At 43.3% G+C, this 21,658-nt stretch overlaps 1 protein-coding gene and 1 pseudogene across 1 annotated transcript in view; one reads left to right on the top strand and one right to left on the bottom strand.

Moving 5' to 3' along the window:
* Positions 1-4,175: 4,175 nt before the first annotated feature.
* Positions 4,176-21,658, top strand: part of LOC126092716 (orexin/Hypocretin receptor type 1-like) — a 116,148-nt gene continuing 98,665 nt past the window's right edge. Inside the window, exons 1-4 of the mRNA XM_049908439.1 lie at positions 4,176-4,211; positions 6,734-6,805; positions 14,144-14,155; positions 14,464-14,617. Coding sequence (XP_049764396.1) covers positions 4,176-4,211; positions 6,734-6,805; positions 14,144-14,155; positions 14,464-14,617 — 274 coding nt within the window. The remainder of the gene's footprint in view (positions 4,212-6,733; positions 6,806-14,143; positions 14,156-14,463; positions 14,618-21,658) is intronic.
* LOC126093140 (5S ribosomal RNA) lies at positions 17,205-17,322 on the bottom strand (annotated as a pseudogene).

The raw sequence follows: 21,658 nt of genomic DNA, 5'->3' as shown, positions 1-21,658 counted from the left end.
GAATTAGATTAGGAAATGAGACGTTTAAAGCAGTAAATGAGTTTTGCTATTTGGGGAGCAAAATAACTGATGATGGACGAAGTAGAAAGGATATAAAATGTAGACTGGCAATGCCAAGGAAAGCGTTTCTGAAGAAGAGAAATTTATTAACATCTAGTATAGATTTAAGTGTCAGGAAGTCTTTTCTGAAAGTATTTGTATGGAGGGTAGCCATGTATGGAAGTGAAATTAACAGAAACGTGCAGAGGCATCAAGGGATTACCAATTTAGTGTTGGAGGGAAGCGTGGAGGGTAAAAATCATAGTGGAAGATCAAGAAATGAATACACTAAGCAGATTCAGAAGGATGTAGGTTGCAGTAGTTATTCGGAGATAAAGAGGCTTGCACTGGAAAGAGTAGGATGGAGAGCTGCATCAAACCAATCTCTGGACTGAAGAACACAACAACAATAACAACATGCATTTGCAGTAGAAACAATTTCTTACTGTTACCTCTCCAAGACCTATTCCAAATAACAAGGTTCCATGATGTCTCTCGAGAAATCTACTTCACGAGCTTGCGACTAGCAATGCTGGCGTCAAAAACAGAATAATTAATACAAATCGGCGAACTGTTAATGTTTTTAATGTAGAACCTTTCTTCATCTTTCTACCTTCGTATTTCCAACCACATTTTCATTTAGTTAAAATCTGAAATGTAATTTACGAAATTTAAATAAAATTAAAATGAAACATAATGGATGATTCAGCTGCTCCTACCGATGTCGTTTTATGCAACCCGAAATGTTACATCTGGCCTTCAAAAACCACGAGCAAGATTTTCATATTCTCTCACTCGCTACGTGCTAATTATTGGTCCTACGTAAAAAATGGACGGGAGCTTTTATTTAGGAAATTTTAGTTAAATTTAGTGCTTGGATACATTTTCACTGGAGACCGTAGTTTTACAGTTACTCAAGAAAAACCTACGAAAGTGACCTTCAAATGAACCTCTCACTCCCATGCTCAGGCCCCAGTAGTCAGGATTTCTAGTACCTTGTTCATGGCATTCCCTCCCACCACCGTACAAAAATTTTTGACTACACGAACTATTTCCCATATTCGACCTTGTTTGGTCTTCATTGACAGGCCATATTACGCCACTGGCTCAGTCGAGCATTTATAGAGCGTGAAATCGACGTTTCTGTTAATTTTACTTATAATTTTTTGAATTTTTGCAGCGTAAAATAAACAGTTATGTCATTGTATTCGCAAGGCCTTCTGACTATGAAACTACTGTGCTTTTTAAGGGTTAAGTGTGAAAAGAATTGCCAACGCAATTACATTTAGGCTAACGTTTACATTTACAAAAGTCGTTTAAATTAATAATGTTAATGAAATCACTGACTGCTGTGGCAGTTTAATAGCCCATTCAATAGAGACCAAAAAAGTCGAATATCGGGAATAGTTTGGCAGTAGTAAATTTTTATATACTGGTAGGTGGAAGCGCTACGAACAACGTACTACAAATCCTGAATTGTGAGGGGCGAGTGAGGGTGTGGTGTGTCTAAAGGTAACTTTTGTACGTTTGTCCTGAATAAGGTAACTTTTGTACGTTTGTCCTGAATAACTCTAAACCTATGGCCTCTAGCGAAAACGAATCCCCTTAAAAATTTAACTACATTAAACTTCCTACAAAAAGGTGCTGCTCATTTTTTCTGTAGGCGCGTGGCGAGCAAGAGACTATTAAAACCTCGTCGTTTTCGGAAGCCGGATATAGCATTGCTGGTTGCATAACAGGACATCGAGAGGAGTAGCCGAATTACTTTATATAGTAATTTGACTGAAACCTCATCGAAACCATCTTCAAATGACGCACGCATCTTAGAAACGTAAAAGATAGATGTGGTTCTTTATGAATATTCCCAGTCTGTACTCTGACAAAACTTGTTTACATTAAAAGAACATAATTCGTACAGCCTCTTGTAAGATACCTAAAACTAAACTAAAACTCCGTCCGAACAGGCCTTGGAAGGCCCAACGGTATCGACCGGCCGCCGTGTCATCCTCAGCCCACAGGCGTCACTGGATGCGGATATGGAGGGACATGTGCTCAGCACATCGCTCCAGTGGTCGCATGTCAGTTTACGAGACGGGAGCCGCTACTTCTCAATCAAGTTGCTCCTCAGTTTGCCTCACAAGAGTTGAATTCACTCTGTTTGCCAACAGCGCTCGGCAGACCGGATGGTCACCCATCCAAATGCTAGCCCAGCCCGACAGCGCTTAACTTCGGTGATCTGACGGGAACCGGTGTTAGCACTGCAACAAGGCCAGTGGCGTAAGATACGTAGCGCCTCGATAACCTTTAATGAACTATTCGATATTAATGCTTATATTACAAACAGAAAGAAAGCGCAGTCTTATTCGTAAGGTTAGTGGAAGCAATCCATACAGAAAAGTTCCATCAATGAAGACCACCGCAGTGGAATATACCCTTGTGAAAAAAAGAGCTTTGTTAATAATTCTGTTTCCAAATATAATAAACTTTAGATGTGTTATCCTAATGATACACATGTGTCGCTAGCACCGTTTAACTCAATGGGATTGCTTGAAGTCGAATTAAATTGATCTCATTTAGAATGATATTCGGATAGTAACGGAACGAAAACGCCCAGCTCCGACTCTAGCACAAAATGGAAGAGCAGCCAGTTGTAGATACTATACACAGCTCCGGTGTCACTGCGATGAAATGGAACAGAATCCAACGGACAGTACCCTGTGGAACGATAGAGAACGGATTAATTTTTCAAAACTCACTTTTATTTTCCAAGAAGCTCTATCTGTTCATAGCTATCACACATAATTAAGGTTACTCACAATCCCAATTATCTTTAGAAAATACATTTAGACAAGGTAATTTTGTTGCTTATGCATAATAAATATTGAATATTTTAGCACTTATAAACTAATAAAAACCGTAAAACCCCTAAAATTGTAAACAAAGACCTAAATTCGGCTTAACGATATTCAGTTAAGTAATGAAACAATTCAGTGCACTACCCTGAAGCATCATGAATTTCAATATTACACTTTCGACAAGTTTCGCCCTGTACCAGAAACTTAAACATTGTACCATAAAATAAGTTTACTTTACTGTCTCTGAAATAGAAGTATCCTAAAATATGCCTTATTTCCAAAGACGACATACTCAGTCCAAAAAGTGACCTGGCAATGAGTACAAAATATTATTTTATCTGTTACGGCTACAAAACATCGCAGCTGTTTTCGTAAACTACACAGCAGGAGATAATGAAACCATCTCAAGATTCTTTGAAGTGATTTTTTTGTACCGTTACTAGTTTCAGGCCTGAGCCTATCGTCTGGTGGTAGCGTTGATTGCTTGTCAAATTGTACATTTGTGTCTTCGTAAAAAGCCATCCTTTACATGTTGTAAGACAGAGGTTTGATACTACTGTATGTTTCGATCCATGCTGTCCAAGAACTGAACTAAGTACAAGATCTTGTATCTTACAGGTTACTCATTGTTTTTTCTGTCGACTGTCGGCAGCAGAAGCTTTGACTGCGAAAACAGGTAATACTATACTTCCGCTACAAAACAGATTGCAGGCTTACTGAAAAGTTGATAGCAACTTGTGCATATCGACGGCCCCAAGTATTAACATCGTAACTCAAAATTGTCAATTTTATAGGAGAAGCAAAAGAAAGTTTAAGTAAATAGTGTAAATCAGAATTTATTTAAATTGTAGTGAAACTTCACAAGTAAACAGCTATAAATGAATAAATTTAAATGTACTATACTAATGTGCTCCACCCTTTTCCAAAAGTATAGTTTTCGGACTTACGATGTTTTTCTCTGGAAAAATATACAGAATATTTCTATCTAAGTTGCGTTACAATTGCTTTATGATAACAAAAACTGACTAAATAAGGTATTAAAAATTTTTGAGAACTTTTGACAATAGCTCATCATTCATCTGCACTTGACACATCATTGTCATGTTGTTCTGGTATACCAGTTTGTGTTGAAACCAGGCTTTGATCAAATGGATGATAAAGACTTGGGACGCACTTGCTGTCACATAAGGACAAGAGGTCCTTCAACTTCAGTTCACTGATCGGTAAGATTCCGTGATATGCCTGTTCAAGAATATCGCAGGATAACTGTCGTCCTCTCGAATGCTTCTGGACAAAGATACACTTTGCTTCTTCCTGGTAAGTGTACTTAAAGTACACTTCGTATGGTCGGCCTTCAAAGACAGCAATTTCCCGTACTTTACTCCACATCACCTTATTTTGATTAGTGTCGTATGGTCGGCCTTCAAAGACAGCAATTTCCCGTACTTTACTCCACATCACCTTATTTTGATTAGTGTCATACATCCACTGTTGCTTCTGCACTACTTTCTTGAAGTCGTAAATTTAGTCCTGACTCATTTCATTAACTGTGTATGACTTTCTAGTGACCTTACTCATTCTCATTAAAGTGGCCCATTGATCCGGAACGTACAATGATTGATTCTACTTTCTTCTTTCGATCAGAGCGTGCACTGAGTCACCTTCATTCTGGGAGTGACCCCATTCTAGAAAGCGACGTGTGATTGAAATTCCAAACTTCAGAGAAGCAATGACGAACATACAAAATAGGAATCTGTTCCTATTTTGGCCTCCTCAGCTATCAGAGTACAGGTTGAATGTTTTTTTCACCTTTGCAAGCTTTCATCTGAAAGAAATGGTAAAGACAACTAACTATTTCATTTGGACCACGGCGGGCAATGGCCTCATGCCAAACATAGCAATGCCCTTCCTTGTTTCCCATGTCGTATACTGTAAAATTGTTGGTGGAATAATTCCGTTTGTAGTAGTAAAGGCTCACATCAGACTGAGGAACCAACACTTTCTGCAGATCGAAACATGCACTAATAATGAACTTGTCCGAGATTGAACTCATTTTGTCTTTTTCTTTCAGATCCCTGACAATAGTTTTATTGGCAATGTGAGACATGTATTTGTCTTCGAACTTTGCTTTCTCCTCTCCAGAGGAACTATCGTAAAGCTTCAAAAATGGTTCAAATCGCTCTGAGCACTATGGGACTTAACATCTTAGGTCATCAGTCCCCTAGAACTTAGAACTACTTAAACCTAACTAACCTAAGGACATCACACACATCCATGCCCGAGGCAGGATTCGAACTTACGACCGTAGCGGTCACGCGGTTCCAGACTGAAGCGCCTAGAACCGCACGGCCACACCGGCCGGCTATCGTAAAGCTCACATAGTTCACACTTATCCTTTTTAGGCCGAAAGAATGACAAATTATAGTCATGGTTGAATATATCAGCGTATTGCCTCAATGTGGCAGGATATATGGGGGCATATTTTCTTTCCTTGTTCCATTCCTGGTACATTCTGTGCATTTTTGCAATGCTCAGTTCTGCTGATGGTATTTTCTGCATGTTTCTTTTCTTGTGTAATGTGACTCTACACAAGGGAAGCTGTTTACATGCTCTCGCACTGACTCCTTTATTTTCCCTATTATATTTCCCCTTCTGGAATGCTTTCCTCTCATTTCAGGTGACAGAATTCCATGTGTTCTCAGTTTTTGCATGGCAGTTCTCACCCACATATCTGTAATAGAGAGAGTGTGCAGAAACATTTTCTGACACTCCTTAATGATATTCCCATCGACTGTTAGAGAATACTGTCTTGAAAATTTTCTTCTTGATTCTGCCACATTTCGAATCTGTTTCCTGCTTACATTTTTCACATGTCGACATACAAACTCTCGTTGTCTGCTATGATCCCCCATCTGCCAGAACTGTTCAAAAATATCCTGCCTGATTTTTTGAGTTAACTTGTTATGACATTTTAGTTTGCATAAGTTAAGATCGCTTTTATTTCAGCACCTTTTCGACCAATGTGTGCAAAACCTCTGTTGAGAGATTCTTTTGCTGTATTTACTATCCATGAGGCTGGGTTCGTACTCCTTTTATGGGTCTTTTTATCCTTATTTTCACATCGTCGTGTGCTAACAGTGTTTGGTGAGGATATAGTTGTATTACGTTCCGCTGTGGGTATGGGTGGAGAAAGATTTAAGTGTTGCCCAGTAGTTTGTAAGGAGATCTCTCCTGCAATAAAAATGCGTAATTTTAAAATAAAATGCCTATATTATATTGTTTTGCGAAATGTACTATGCTACAGAAACCTTTTGGTCTTTGTTATGTTTCCCTTTGAACTTCTTTCTCTTTTGTTCCTTCTCATCACTGCTGCTTGATGAATCATCAGATGTTGTGGCCTCGAAGTCAGGATCAGCAACAGAGTCATCACTATTATCCAAACACGATGTATCAATTAATTTTAAACTATTTCCTGTTGTTATCACTTCAGCTGTGGCATTATTGGGACGAACATTAGAAAACCACGAACTAGAGCACCCAGCAACAGTGAGAAGTGGTTCCCTTTTATTTGCACTTCCGTCTCCTGTAGAAACACGCGAATGGCATCTAACAATAATTATTACTGCGACAACACAAATTATTTGTAGCGCTAAATAGAACTGCAGCCAAAAATTTACGAAAAATATTTTAATTTGTATATAAAACGATAAATCGTAATTATTTTTGTTGTCTATAGAATTTCCGGGTTTCGCTCGCGGATCTGATTGGTGTCGAAGCTGAAGACAACGGACATTAAACAGAAATTTTAAATTTTGTGCTTCAATCTGTTTACACACAAGAGGCTACTACCGCAGCAACTTTTGAACCCAAAAAAGACTCACAAATGGCTGATACCGATAGTAGGATCACTGGTATTGAAGATAATTGAAAATCGTGAAAGCGATAATGCATCAAGGCGTGGAGGAATTCCGATTGGGTTTTATATTTATTGCTCCCTCGAGAATCGGTTCCGCAGTGATTCGTCCTGTGTGACGAAAAAAGCGCAGATCGCTCCTGTTTACAGAAAGGCTAAGCACAAAATTATAGGACAATATCACTGACGCTCTTATGTAGGACTACCCTAGAGCTTACACTAAGCTAAGAAACTATAACGTTCTGAAGGCAAACAAGTGTATCTCTCTCTCAAAAAACAAAAAAGGCTCATGCGAAAAACGCGAGCGAAGTCTTGGAAAAAAAAGAAGGCCCTCATGCCAAACATGAGCAAAGTCTTGTAAACGAGTTAACGATACATGCAGGTGATTGGGTAGATTCTCTCTTTCTAGGCTGCCATAAGACGTTCGACAATATACCATATCGTCAACTACTAACAAATATGATTGGTTCGACGAATATTTGACAAACATAAGGGGCAGTCAAATTAAAACGAGACGTTATATCACGAGCTTAGCGCGGACGTTAGTAACATACACTATGTGATCAAAACTATCCGGACACCTGGCTAAAAATGACTTAAAAGTTCATCGCGCCCTCCATCGGTAATGCTGGAATTCAATATAGTGTTGGCCCACCCTTAACCTTGAGACAGCTTCCACTCTCGATGGCATACGTTCAAGCAGGTGATGGAAGGTTTTTGGGGAATGGCATCCCATTTTTCACGGAGTGCTGCACTGATGAGAGGTATCGATGTCGGTCGATGAGGCCTGGCAGGAAATCGACGTTCCAAAACATCCCAAAGGTGTTCTATGGACTTCAGGTCAGGACTCTGTGTAGGCCAGTCCACTACAGGGATGTTACTATCGTGTAACCATTACGCCGCAAGCCGTGCATTATCAACAGGTGCTTGGTCGTGTTGAAAGATGCAATCGCCGTCCCAGGATTGCTCTTCAACAGTGGGAAGCAAGAAGATGGTTAAAACATCTGTGATAGTGCTGTGCAAAACAACAAGGGGTGCAAGTCCAGTCCATGAAAAACACAACCACAGCATAACACCACCGCCTCCGAATTTTACTGTTGGCACTACACTCGCTGACAGATGACGTTGACCGGGCATTCCCCACCCTGCCATCTGATCGCCACATTGTGCACCGTGATTCGTCACTCCACACAAGGTTTTTCCACTGTTCAATTGTCCAATGTTTACGCTCAATGGACCAAGCGAGGCGTCGTTTGGCATTTACCGGCGTGATGTGTGGCTTATGAGCAGCCGCTCGACCATGAAATCCAAGGTTTTCACCTCCCGCATAACTGTCATAGTACTTGTAGTAGATCCTGATGTAGTTTGGAATTCCTGTGTGGTGGTCTGGATAGATGTCTGCCTAGTACACAATACGAACCGCTTCAACTGTCGGCGGTCTCTGTCAGTCAACAGACGTGGTCGACCTGTACGCTTTTGTGCTGTACGTGTCCCTTCACGTTCCCACTTCACTATCACATCGGAAACAGTGGAAGTAGGGATGTTTAGGAGTGTGGAAATCTCGCGTACAGACGTATGACGCAAGTGACACACAATCACCTGACCACGTTAGAAGTCCGTGAGTTCCGCGGAGCATCTCATTTTGCTCGTTCACAATGTCTAGTAACGCTGATATGGAGTACCTGGCAGTAGGCGTCAGCACAATGCATCTAATATGAAAAACTTATGTTTTTGGGGGTGTTCGGATACTTCTGATCACATAGTGTAGGTAGGTGTGTGTTTAGGAGCCGTCACTATTGGGAATCGAGGAGGAACAGCGCGAACATTCACCGCTGTGCTATTTGTCTGTTTCACGTGCTCGACGTGAGGTCAGCGAGTAGAGTGAGCGTCGGACTTCACTAGGGAGGCCTTGAAAGACGAACGGCGAGGTGTAGTGCTGTTTCTGACTGCAGGAGATCTCAGGAAGTGAAAGTCGTTCCCAAACATCTGCTGTGTGTAAGGAACACGATATGTCACGTGCGCGTGTTTTTGCATGGAATAAAAGATTTCTGGTGCCTTTGAAAGACAGCAGTCGGCCAGGACAGGCTCTTAGTGTCATTACCAAATCTGTCATTGCTGCACTGGATGCTGCCGGAATAAATGACCGACAGCGGGCGGTCGAAAACATTCAGCTCATGTTAGGTATCAGTCATGGTATCACTCACGCCATCATCTCAACATCTGAAGTTCCATAAAATGTGTTCCTCAAACCCTGACGTAGGAGCAGTAGTTGAAGAGGATGTCGACATCACTGTATCACCTGTAATGGCATCATAGTGAAGAAAATCGTTTCCTACACGCGCTGTGTCATCATTTTGAGCCGTAGAGCAATATGAGCGCCAAGAATGGAAGCATATGGATTCATACCCACCGGAAAACGTCCAAAGCCGTGCACACCAGCTCCGGGAGAGTCATGATGAGCCTTTTCTTTGACTGCAGGGGACTACTGCTCATTGACTTTCTGGAAAGCGATGCCAGAATTAACGCACGGCGGTACGTAGACATTTTGCGGAAATTGTAGCGCGCCATCGAGTCTGAACGCCAGAGCATGCCGCGGTGGCCGCGCGGTTCTAGGCGCTTCAGTCCGGAACCGCGTGACTGTTACGGTCGCAGGTTCGAATCCTGCCTCGGTCATGGATGTGCGTGATATCCTTAGGATAGTTAGGTTTAAGTAGTTCTAAGTTCTAGGAGACTGATGGCCTCAGATGTTAAGTCCCACAGTGCTCAGAGCCATTTGAACCATTTGTACCAAACGCCCGTGAATGTTGAAGAACGATATCAGTCTGTTGCACGGTAGTGCATGCGATACGTTGAAAAAGCTGTTTGGACTGTGCCGCAGCAGTTTGGCTTGGAAGCCAATACGTATCCTTCGAACAGTCCCGATCTTTCCCCGTGCGAGTTCCATATGTTTGGATCACTGAAGACAGACAGTCGTGGCTGTCGGTCTGCTTCGGACGAAGAGATACACGCCTGTGCACAATCATATTTCAGTAGGCAACTGCAAACATTTTTCCACGACGGTATTGACCTCCTTGCCTCACAGTGAGGTAACTGTATTAACAGTTCCGCGATTACTTTTGAAATAATAGCTCCCGCCGGAGGTTCGAGTCCTCCTTCGGGTATGGGTGTTTGTGTTGTTCTTAGCATAAGTTAGTTTAAGTAGTGTGTAAGTCTAGGGACCGATAATCTAAGCAGTTTGGTCCCTTAGAAATTCACACACATCTTAACATTTTTTGAACTAATAGTTTACTTACTTCTTTCCATTTGTTTCGTTTTCACTTGACTGCCCCTTATAGAACCTCATACGTAATATTATACGGTGAATGTTCTAGAGAAGCGAAAGTGGCTCCAGTTGTGCCCCAAAGCAATCGTAAGAGCCATTCTAACGTTTTCAATATACAGGGTGGTCCATTGATCGTGACCGGGCCAAATATCTCACATGATAAGCGTCAAACGAAAAAACTACAAAGAACGAAACTTGTCTAGCTTGAAGGTGGAAACCAGATGGCGCTATGGTTGGCCCGCTAGATGGCGCTTCCCCAGGTCAAACTGATATCAACTGCGTTTTTTTAAAAAAAATGGTTCAAATGGCTCTGAGCACTATGGGACTTAACATCTATGGTCATCAGTTCCCTAGAACTTAGAACTACTTAAACCTAACTAACCTAAGGGCAGAACACAACACCCAGCCATCACGAGGCAGAGAAAATCCCTGACCCCCCCGGGAATCGAACCCGGGAACCCGGGCGTGGGAAACGAGAACGCTACCGCACGACCACGAGATGCGGGCTGCGTTTTTTTTTTCTTTTTTAAATAGGCGCAAAAGCAATCCAAAAGGACGCCCACCATCGATAGAAAATGTCAGCGAACATTTCATGTCTAACAAAAGTTGTTCCCCACGATGTGATCTGTCACCCATAGAACTTTGAAGCAAAGATTTTGTAATACCTTGTCTTAACGATTTATCTGACAGATTCAGCAGCACTATTCGATTGTTCGGTAACGTTGTAATTGTGTACAGCAAATTATCGTCGGCCGGTTGGTTTAGGGGAGGGGGCCAAACAGTGAGGTAATCGGTCCCATCCCCTTAGGGAAGGATGGGGAAGGAAGTCGGCAGTGCCCATTCAAAGGAACCATCCCGACATTTTCCTGAAGCGATTTAGGGAAATCACGGAAAACCTAAATCAGGATAGGCGTATGCGGGTTTGAACCGTCGTCCTCCCGAATGCGAGTCAAGTGCGTAAGGACTTGCAGAAAGACAACGACAAAATTTCCACTTGATTTAATAAACGGCGGTTCCCTTCAAATATGGGTAAAAATAAAACAACGCCGATAACAATTAAATAACCATATAGCGTCTGATTACACGATATTTAAGACGGCTATTTTGTTTTACAAGGTCCTATCACTAGAGAAATGGAAACCACATTGAATATAAAAAAAACTTTTACTGGCAACGCTTGGCTAAAGCTCCCAGCTACTTTTCTACATAGTCGATGCTCCAACTTAGACACCTGTCTGCGTGGTAACAACCTTCAATACCCTCTTCATAGAAGGCAGCCACCTGTGCTTTTTGCTAATTCTCTACGCTGATATGCAGTTTGTGCAAAAATGCTGTCCTCATAGCTGGCGGTTCGTGTGACCGAAGAGATGAAAATCAGAGGAAGCCAAGTATATGTATAGTGGCTATGTGGTGGGAGATCAAAGCCTTACAATCGAAAATGTTGCAGGTGCGTCTTTGTTGCACCTGCAGTGTGCAGCTGAGCATTTTCATCAGTGCCTGATGAAAAAATTGCTCTTCGTTTGTTCTGAATTGCCCTTAGTAGTAGATTTTCTTGTATCGCATGTTCCACTCGCTGAACAAGACCATCGCCTAATACTGGCTTTCTTTCCTAACCACCTGCATCATGAAAATCTGTACGGCTGGCTTCAGTTTCTGCACTGTTTCCGCACTTTTCTGTAACGCATGACAATTACGTTATGTTGGCACCATGACCTCATGCTGCAACCCTCAGCTAGAAGAAATCGAACGACAGCACGCACTTCACACTTGGCGGGAAGCTCTGTTGCTTTAGGCATCTTTACGCGCTCACTGTGGGCTCAGAATTGAAGAGTGTGACGTGAGGCGATCGACGGCCTCACTAGAGACACTGCATAACACATCTGCACAGAGCTTCATCGGATTTTCACTGTAGTTTTAATGTCGTGACCAATCGGATCTCGAAAAAAATAGACCTCGTGTTTATGGGTAACCCTAAGAAACCATATGAAATGGGACGATGACGTAAAATTAGTATTAGCGAAGGTGAATGGAAGGCTTGTTGGAAGGTCTCTGCGACAGTGCGGTTCATCTCTAAGGGAAAAATAATACAAAACGCAGATGCACCCACTTCTGTTCCAATATTTGGGCATGGCAACAGCCTTCGAACTAATTCAGAGACGCACTGGTAGGATAGTAATACATCCGTATAGCTTACACGAAAGTGTGACAAATTTTCGGGTAAGGTAAATGGCAGTCTTTGAGAGAAAGACGAGTTTTACTGAAGCTCGAAATGTAGCACGAACGTCAGTGAGAGATCCTTTTAATAGTTTTCACAACGGACCTCTGTCTCTAAATCTGGCAGAAAATCCGAAGAGATTCTGGTCGCGTATAAAGCACACGAGTGGCAAGACGCAATCAATACCTTTACTGCGCGATAACAGTGGTGATATTATTGATGGCAATCCTACTAAAGCAGAGTTACTAAAGAGAGTTTTCCGAAGTTCCTTCGCAAAGTAAGACTAAGTAAATATTCCAGAATGCTCACCAAGAACAACAGCTAATATGAGTAACCTAGAAGTAGATGTCCTTGGTGTAGTGAAGCAGCTTAAAACAATAAAAGCATGGCCTCCGGTGCAGATTGTATACTAGTCAGGTTCCTTTCAGCGTATGCTGAGACAATAGCTCCATACTTAGCAATCGTATACGACCACTCGCTCGTAGAAAGATCGGAACCCAAAGACTGGAAACTTATACATGTCACACCAGTACCCATGAAATAAAATAATAGTAACCCACTGGATTACAGACCAGTATCACTAATGTCAGTTTGCAGCAGGATTTTGGAACATATACTTCGTTCGAACATTATGAATAGCCACAGAGACAAAGATTTATTGATAAACAGCCAACACAGACTCAGAAAACATCATTCTTTGTCAAACACAACTACCTCATTATTCTCAAGGAGTAATGAGAGCTATCGACAAGGAACCTCAAACTGATTTCGTATTTTTAGATTTCCAGAAGGCTTTTGACAACGTCTCTGACACGTGAAGTCTAATCAAATTACGTGCCAATGCCGCATAGTCTCAGCTGCGCAACTGGATTCGTGGTTTGTTGTCAGAAAGGTCACAGTTCGTAATAACAGACGGAAAGTCATCGAGTAAAACATGGAAGCGTTATAGGTTCCCAAAGAAGCGTTATAGGTCCTCTGCTGTCGCTGATCTATATAAACGATTTAGGAGACAATCTAACTTGCCCTCTTAGAGTGTCTGCAGATTATGTTGTCATTTACAGTCCTGTAAAGCCATCAAATGATCAAAACGAAATGCAAAATGATTTCGACAACGTATCTGTAGCGTACAAAAAGTGGCAAAGTGGCAATTGACTTTAAATAACGAAAAATGTGAAGTCATCCACATAAGTACTAACACAATAAATCCCACAAATCTAAAGGCTGTAAACTCAACTAAATACTTCGGGACTACAATTACGAATAACTTAAATTGGAACGATTGCGGGGAAAGCAAACCAAAGACTGCGATTTATTGGCAGAACATTTAGAAAATGTAACAGGTCTACTAAAGACACTACTTGCACTACTCTTGTCCGTCCTCTTCTGGAATATTGCTGTGCAGTGTGGCATTCACATCAGGCAGGATTGACGGAGGACTCCGAAAAGTTCAAAGAAGGGCAGCGCGTTTCGTATTATGGCGAAATAAGGGAGGGACTGCTACGGATATGATATACTATTTGGGGTAGCAGTCATTAAAAGAAATACGTTTTCCGCTGCAGCCGGATCTTCTTATGAAATTTCAGTCACCAACTTCCTGCTCAGAGTGTGAAAATGTTTCGCTGGTGCTCATCTACATAGGGAAGAATGATCAGCATAATAAAATAAGAGAAATCAGAGTTCACATGGAAAGATTTAAGTGTTCGTTTCTGCCGCGAGTTGTTCCAGAGTGGAACGGCAGAGAAGTAACTTGCAAGTGGTTCGACGAACCTTCTGCAGGGCATTTAGTTGTGAATTGCAGAGTAATCATGTACATGTACTCAAAAAATTCAGTAATTTACAATAACTGGTATTCGGACTGTGCTATGGCTGCCACCAACATTTTTCTTACGCAGGGCTCATGAGTAAAAGATAAGAAGTTAGGGAATGTATAGAGGCATACAGTCATTTTAGCTCGCTCAATACGCGAATGTGACAGGAAGAAAATTTCTAATATTGGTACGATGTACCATCAGCCGTGCACTGTGCAGCGATATTTAGGCAGATGTTCACGAAGACAGCGCCCACGGGCTGTGCCGCTTTGCAACACAAATCAGGGCGACACCGGGTCCCTCTCTCTCTGTTGCAGACAGTGTCTGTGGCGGTGTCGGTGCTGACGCTGACGTTCATCAGCATCGACCGCTGGTACGCCATCTGCTTCCCGCTGCGCTTCAACTCCACCACCAACCGCGCCAAGACGGCCATCGGCATCATCTGGTTTGTGTCGCTCGCCTTCGGTAAGTGCTCCTGTACCCGTCCATTGCATGCCATCTGCTCGTGTTGAGATCGGCCTATACTGTTGGCGTAAACTCGAGCCCCCCATTCAGTACTGTCTCATATCCTCGAATGTCGTGAATATGGCGTCTTCTTATCTTCTTTGGACTCCTTGTGTCCAGCATTGCAGATCCACGACTTCGTAGATGGTAATTTGAATGGTTCAGTGACAAACAAACTTGGTGTAACTTTTGTTTATAATTATCCAGATCAAAATAAAAACACTACGGTATTGCCGCCATCAGTGTTGCCACCATACTAATTCCTAGAATCTGAAACATTCATCAGTGGATGAATTAAGAAGAGTTTGGAAGATCTCATACGGACTGAGAACGTCATTAAAGCTTTCCAGCTTCAACACTCACATCCTCGAGCATGTAGCCTAGCCTAATAAGTTTCTTGGTGTGGCCATCTTCCACACAAAGTTTATAAACATTTGTTCAAAAATGTTCAAATGTGTATGAAATCTTATGGGACTTTACTGCTAAGGTCATCAGTCCCTAAGCTTACCCACTACTTAACCTAAATTATCCTAAGGAGGAACACACACACGCCCATGCCGGAGGGAGGACTCGAACCTCCGCCGGGACCAGCCGCACAGTCCATGACTGCAGTGCCTTAGACCGCTCGGCTAATCCCGCGTGGCAAAATATTTGTTCCACAAACTTGAAAATCATCAGAATAAACAATAAAAAACACAGTCTGATCTTTCACGGAAATTATCAGACACACAAAAGTAAAGCAGAAAAGAAAACCCTTTAAAAACCAAGTATATATGATAACCCTTTAAAGAGCAACTATGTATGGCAAACTCATTGATTCCATTAATAGGGAAAATCAAGTCAATAGATGATAATCAGGAGAAATCCAAAAAATGCCTCCCTCCAAACTATCTTTAAAACTAAAATCTAGCTGTCGATTGAGAACACACATTGCCTTTTCTGATATTTGAATGACGTTCCATTAAAAATATTTTGAGACTGAAAAACTGTTGGAACTTTTTTAGCTTACGGGCGTAGATGATAGAAATACGTCAAGGCCGCACAACAGCGGACAGGACAATCTACATAACCTAACTTTTCTTTACTTACTGTTAGACAAATCATTTCACAAAACATTTGACCATTTTCTTATTCAAATTTCTTTTATTTTCAAGTTTCGTCCAGAAAGCATGATGTTTCTGACACTTCTTTTGCTTTCCCGCTCTCAGAATTACTTGACTTTTCTACTTGATTTTAAGGAAGTTAAATATCGCACCAGTGAAACTTTTTCTGCAAAAATTGCTATGGCTAGAACAGATGAAGTCTTTGACACTTCATTTACATAGCTAGCAGCAGCCCCTCTTAAAATATTTATCCGCGCTGGATTAGCCGAGCGGTCTAAGGCGCTGCAGTCATGGACTGTGCGGCTGGTCCCGGTGGAGGTTCGAGTCCTCCCTCGGGCATGGGTGTGTGTGTTTGTCCTTAGGATAGTTTAGGTCAAGTAGTGGGTAAGCTTAGGGACTGATGACCTTAGCAGTTAAGTCCCATAAGATTTCACACGCCTTTGCCTAAAATATTTAAATTTTCCCTCAAACCACTAATTACGTTTTCCATAACTAGCATGATTACTTCCAAGCAAACAAACTTTTTTCTGGCTAGACCTCAGGATGCTCAGTTTTATAGCATTTGTTCATTTCCCACTCTTAGTCTGAGTATAAAAATTAGGCAAAAATCCATTGCCTAATTTTCTCTCAAACCACTAGTTAATGTTTTCTTAGTTACAATGGTTTCAGGCAATTAATTTTTTTTCAAAACTACACCTAATGCTGGTCAGTTTGATACCCCATTTGTCTCCATTTCCCACTCCTCGCTTGGCTATGAAAATTGTGATAGAAGCCCTTTATATAATTTATGGGGTATTGTGTAAGACTTCCTGCACAGTGCTGAGGAGAGATGGGTTACAGAGTGGTGTGGCAACTGTCTTTGTAGGGAAGCCCAAGAGCAGAAATAATTAGTGAACAAGTTAACACAACAAACAGAAGATTTACTTAACTTATATTTTTCCAAGCGAATGAAGACTCATTACAAATAAGCACCAAGAACTAGAGTCCAGCTCACAAAGGAAGGTGTCATAGCGTAAGGGCTTCAAGCACAAGAGGCCTGAGTGGCTGCCGACGGCCGTCCTGTATTGTGGCGGCAGAGGGCGCTCGTACTAGGAAGCTGGAGGTGTGGCTCAGTGGGCGCACACCGTTGGGTCCGCCAGATGCTGCACGACAACTGCCTGTGTCCGAGGGAAACTTGCCATTCCATTACCAACCTTGGTACACAGTGGGATGATATCGATACTCGATACGCATAGCAGCAGCAGCTCTCCGTCTTCGGGTCACAAGTGGCCCAGCGGGACCATCCGACGGCCGTGTCATCCTCAGCTGAGGATGCGGATAGGAGGGACGTGGGGTCAGCACACCGCTCTCCCAGTCGTTATGATGGTTTTCTTTCACCGGAGCCGCTGCTATTCGGTCGAATAGCTCCTCAATTGGCATCACGAGGCGGATTGCACCCCGAAAACTGGCAACAGCGCACGACGGCCCGGATGGTCACCCATCCAAGTGCCGGCCACGCCCGACAGCCCTTAACTTCGGTGATCTGACGGGAACCGGTGTATCCACTGCGGCAAGGCCGTTGCCATCGATACACATAGGGAACCTTGTTTTCTCCCCACTCAATCATTTGGCCAAAAATCCAATCATCTGAATGTCTAGCCCCCTCTCTCGTTCCCTCTCTCGCCCCCTTTGCCTCTCATGCACATCCTTTCTCTATTCCCTGCAGTTATTTGATCCACTTTCAACATTCAGCAGTCTCCATCCCCCCAAGAGTAACGTGCCGCTCTCCCAATGCATTAACATAATTTTACCAACTCTGTAGTATACGTGCCATCACACTGCAATTCATACTAAAAAAGCACACATTCAAGCACATGCATGCGCAAATCACATACACGTACATGTGCACACACACACACACACACACACACACACACACACACACAAATACACACAAAGAACAGCAATGAGTGTACTATAAAGCTAGCAACACTTATACAGGGTGTTTCAGATAAAAGGCTTTTCTCTGTGACTTACAAAATAATAAATAAATGGTATATTTATTTAGATTGCTACACAGAAGTGTTGTTACTCTTTCTGCGGAGTTAATATATATTTTTTACAGAGCTACTACAACGAATTATAATTTTTTAAGTAGAACGTATTTTTTTCTGTCATGTAGCTAATGTATTTAGACTAAATGTGTACAAAGCAATTTAAATAAAATTTCTATCAATTTTAGTCAAGGAGCCAGAAACGTTCAAAGTTTTAGAGGTGTATGCAACATGTTGTATGTAAATTTGCTGGTGTCGTGGAGCGAGAAGCACCCTTGACGCACTGTTTGAAGACATTTGGGGTTGTGGATTCGTCGACATAAACACGATTCGTTAAGTACCACACAAAACGTAATCCACTGGTGTTAAATCGAATCGGACGACCATAAGGATAATTCCTGAGGACGTTGGCGTCCTAACCATATTCCAGAAAATTCGTTGCTCGGTTCTCAAAGCACATCAAACTTGGAATGAGCTGGATAAACGTCGTGCTGCATCCACATGATAATGGTGATGAAGTCCCATACACCTTTGCAGAGCGTAGGGGAACGACGCGGGAGACCCGCGCCCGTGTACTAGGCAAGGTCCTAGTGGAGGTGTTTTGCCATCGTCTTCCTCCGGCCGTAATGGGGATGAATGATGATGATGATGAAGACACAACGACACCCAGTCATCTCGAGGCAGATGATCTTCCCTGACCCCATCGGGAATCGAACCCGGGACCCTGCACTCGGGAAGCGCGAACGCTACCGTGGGACCACGAGCTGCGGACTGCATCCACATACGAGCTCTAATATCTACTAGAATGAGATTTTCACCTCGCACTTGAGTGTGGGGTGTCATTAAACTTCCTTATTGATTAAAACTCGGGACCTTTGCTTTTCGTGAGCAAGTGCCCGGCATTTCTTCCAGGAGTGCTAGTCCTGCAAGTTTAGTATGAGAACTTCTATGACGTTTGGAAGATAGGAAATGAAGTACTGACGGAAATTAAGCTGTGAGGACGGGTCCTGAGTCGTGCTTGGGTTGCTCAGTCGGCATATCACTTGCCTGCGAAAGGCAAATGTCCTCAGATCGAGTCTCGGCCAGTCATACAGTTTTAATCTGTCAGCAAATTTCTTCTCTCATATCTAGCAATACATTTACAAGCAGATCACTTACACTGTCTATAACACACTTAGGTGACAAAAGTCATGGGACACGTCCTAATTTCGTGTCGAACGTCTTTTTTGCCTGGCGTACTGCAGCAACTCGACACGGCATAGACTCAAAACGTCGTTGGAAGTCCCCTGCAGAAATTCTGAGCCTAGCTTCATCTATAGCCACCCATAATTGCGAAAGTATTACCGGTGCAGGATTTTGAGCACGAAATGACCTCTCGGTTATGTCCCGTAAATGTTCGATGGGATTCATGTTGGGCGATCTCGATGGCGAAATCATTCGCTCCAATCGTCCAGAATGTTTTTCAAATCAACCGCGAATAATTCTGGCCTTGTTACAAGATGTGTTGTTATCCAAAAATATTCCATCATTGTGTGGGAGCATGAAATCTATGAGTGGCTGCAAATAGTCTCCAAGTAGTCGAATACAACCATTTACAGTCAATGATCAGTCCAGTTGGACCAGAGGATCCAGGCCATTCCATATAAATACAGTCACAAGCATTACGGAGCCAGTGCCTTGTTGACCACTTGGATCCTTGGCTTCGCGAGGTCTGCGCCATACTCGAGCCCTACCATCAGCTCTTAGCAACGGAAACTGTGACTCATCTGACCAGGCCACGGTTTTACATTCGTCTAGGATCCGAACGCTACGATCACAAGCGATGTCGTGCTGTTAGGAAAGGCACTCGCATCGGTCGTCTGCTGCCGTAGCCCATTCACGCCAAATTTCGACGCACTGTCCTGAAGGATACGTTCGTCGTACGACGCACATTGAATCTGTTGTTACTCCGTATTATGTTGCTTCTCTGATAGTCCTGACAACTCTACTCAATCGCCCTTACTCTCGGTCGTTAAGTGAAGGCTGTCGACCACTGTGCTATTCGGAGTGAGAGGTAATGGCCTGAAATCTGGTATTCTCGGTGCACTCTTGCCACTGTGATCACGGAATATTGAATTCCTTAAAGGTTTCGAAATGAAATATCCTATGCGTCTAGCTCCAATTGCCATTCAACGTTCAAAGTCTCTTAATTCCAGTCGCAAACCTTTCCACGTGAATTATGTGATTACAAACGACAATTCCGTCAATGCGCTACCCTTCTATACCTTGTCTACACGCTACTACGGACTTCTACATATGTGCATATTGCTATCCCATGACTTTTGTCACCTCATGGTAAGGGCTCGATGCATCTTACCTGTCAAAGTACATACAAAGCAATGTGGATCAATGATTTCGTCTCCAAGGATTCCCCACCACACATTAATGGACCAACTCGTTGGACGAGAGACGTGACGGACCCACATAAGATTTTCTGTGGTCTAGTTATGTATTTTATGACGGTTCACTGCACCATGACTTACAGGCGTGGATTCATCGTAGGACATGACACTTTGTAAGGCGTGTAGAGCGAAATTATTCACGGACCACTCGCAGAAAGCAACTCCGTGTTTGTTCCACGTCATTGTCCCCCGGACCAAACTTACTTTGTTTGTGCATTCTGATCTGCGGTGTATGTATAGTGTCTTCAGTCCAACTGAACTTCGAACAGTGCATTGATGAAGATCGTCACTCATTGACACAATCAGTTTTATGTACAGCATGTGAGATCCACCCTTAAAAATTTTAACATTTCTAGCTCTTTAACTAAAATTGATAGAAATTGGATTTAAAAACCATTTATTTAAAAACAGCGTTATCTACATGATAAAAAATAGAACTCATTGCAATAACACTCTACATAACATCTGAACAAACTACACTCCTGGAAATGGAAAAAAGGAAAACATTGACACCGGTGTGTCAGACCCACCATACTTGCTCCGGACACTGCGAGAGGGCTGTACAAGCAATGATCACACGCACGGCACAGCGGACACATCAGGAACCGCGGTGTTGGCCGTCGAATGGCGCTAGCTGCGCAGCATTTGTGCACCGCCGCCGTCAGTGTCAGCCAGTTTGCCGTGGCATACGGAGCTCCATCGCAGTCTTTAACTCTGGTAGCATGCCGCGACAGCGTGGACGTGAACCGTATGTGCAGTTGTCGGACTTTGAGCGAGGGCGTATAGTGGGCATGCGGGAGGCCGGGTGGACGTACCGCCGAATTGCTCAACACGTGGGGCGTGAGGTCTCCACAGTACATCGATGTTGTCGCCAGTGGTCGGCGGAAGGTGCACGTGCCCGTCGACCTGGGACCGGACCGCAGCGACGCACGGATGCACGCCAAGACCGTAGGATCCTACGCAGTGCCGTAGGGGACCGCACCGCCACTTCCCAGCAAATTAGGGACACTGTTGCTCCTGGGGTATCGGCGAGGACCATTCGCAACCGTCTCCATGAAGCTGGGCTACGGTCCCGCACACCGTTAGGCCGTCTTCCGCTCACGCCCCAACATCGTGCAGCCCGCCTCCAGTAGTGTCGCGACAGGCGTGAATGGAAGGACGAATGGAGACGTGTCGTCTTCAGCGATGAGAGTCGCTTCTGCCTTGGTGCCAATGATGGTCGTATGCGTGTTTGGCGCCGTGCAGGTGAGCGCCACAATCAGGACTGCATACGACCGAGGCACACAGGGCCAACACCCGGCATCATGGTGTGGGGAGCGATCTCCTACACTGGCCGTACACCACTGGTGATCGTCGAGGGGACACTGAATAGTGCACGGTACATCCAAACCGTCATCGAACCCATCGTTCTACCATTTCTAGACC

Source organism: Schistocerca cancellata, chromosome 7 (genome assembly GCF_023864275.1).
Source record: "Schistocerca cancellata isolate TAMUIC-IGC-003103 chromosome 7, iqSchCanc2.1, whole genome shotgun sequence".
NCBI classification, from domain to species: domain Eukaryota; kingdom Metazoa; phylum Arthropoda; class Insecta; order Orthoptera; family Acrididae; genus Schistocerca; species Schistocerca cancellata.
This window is presented reverse-complemented; position numbering and strand designations above follow the sequence as displayed.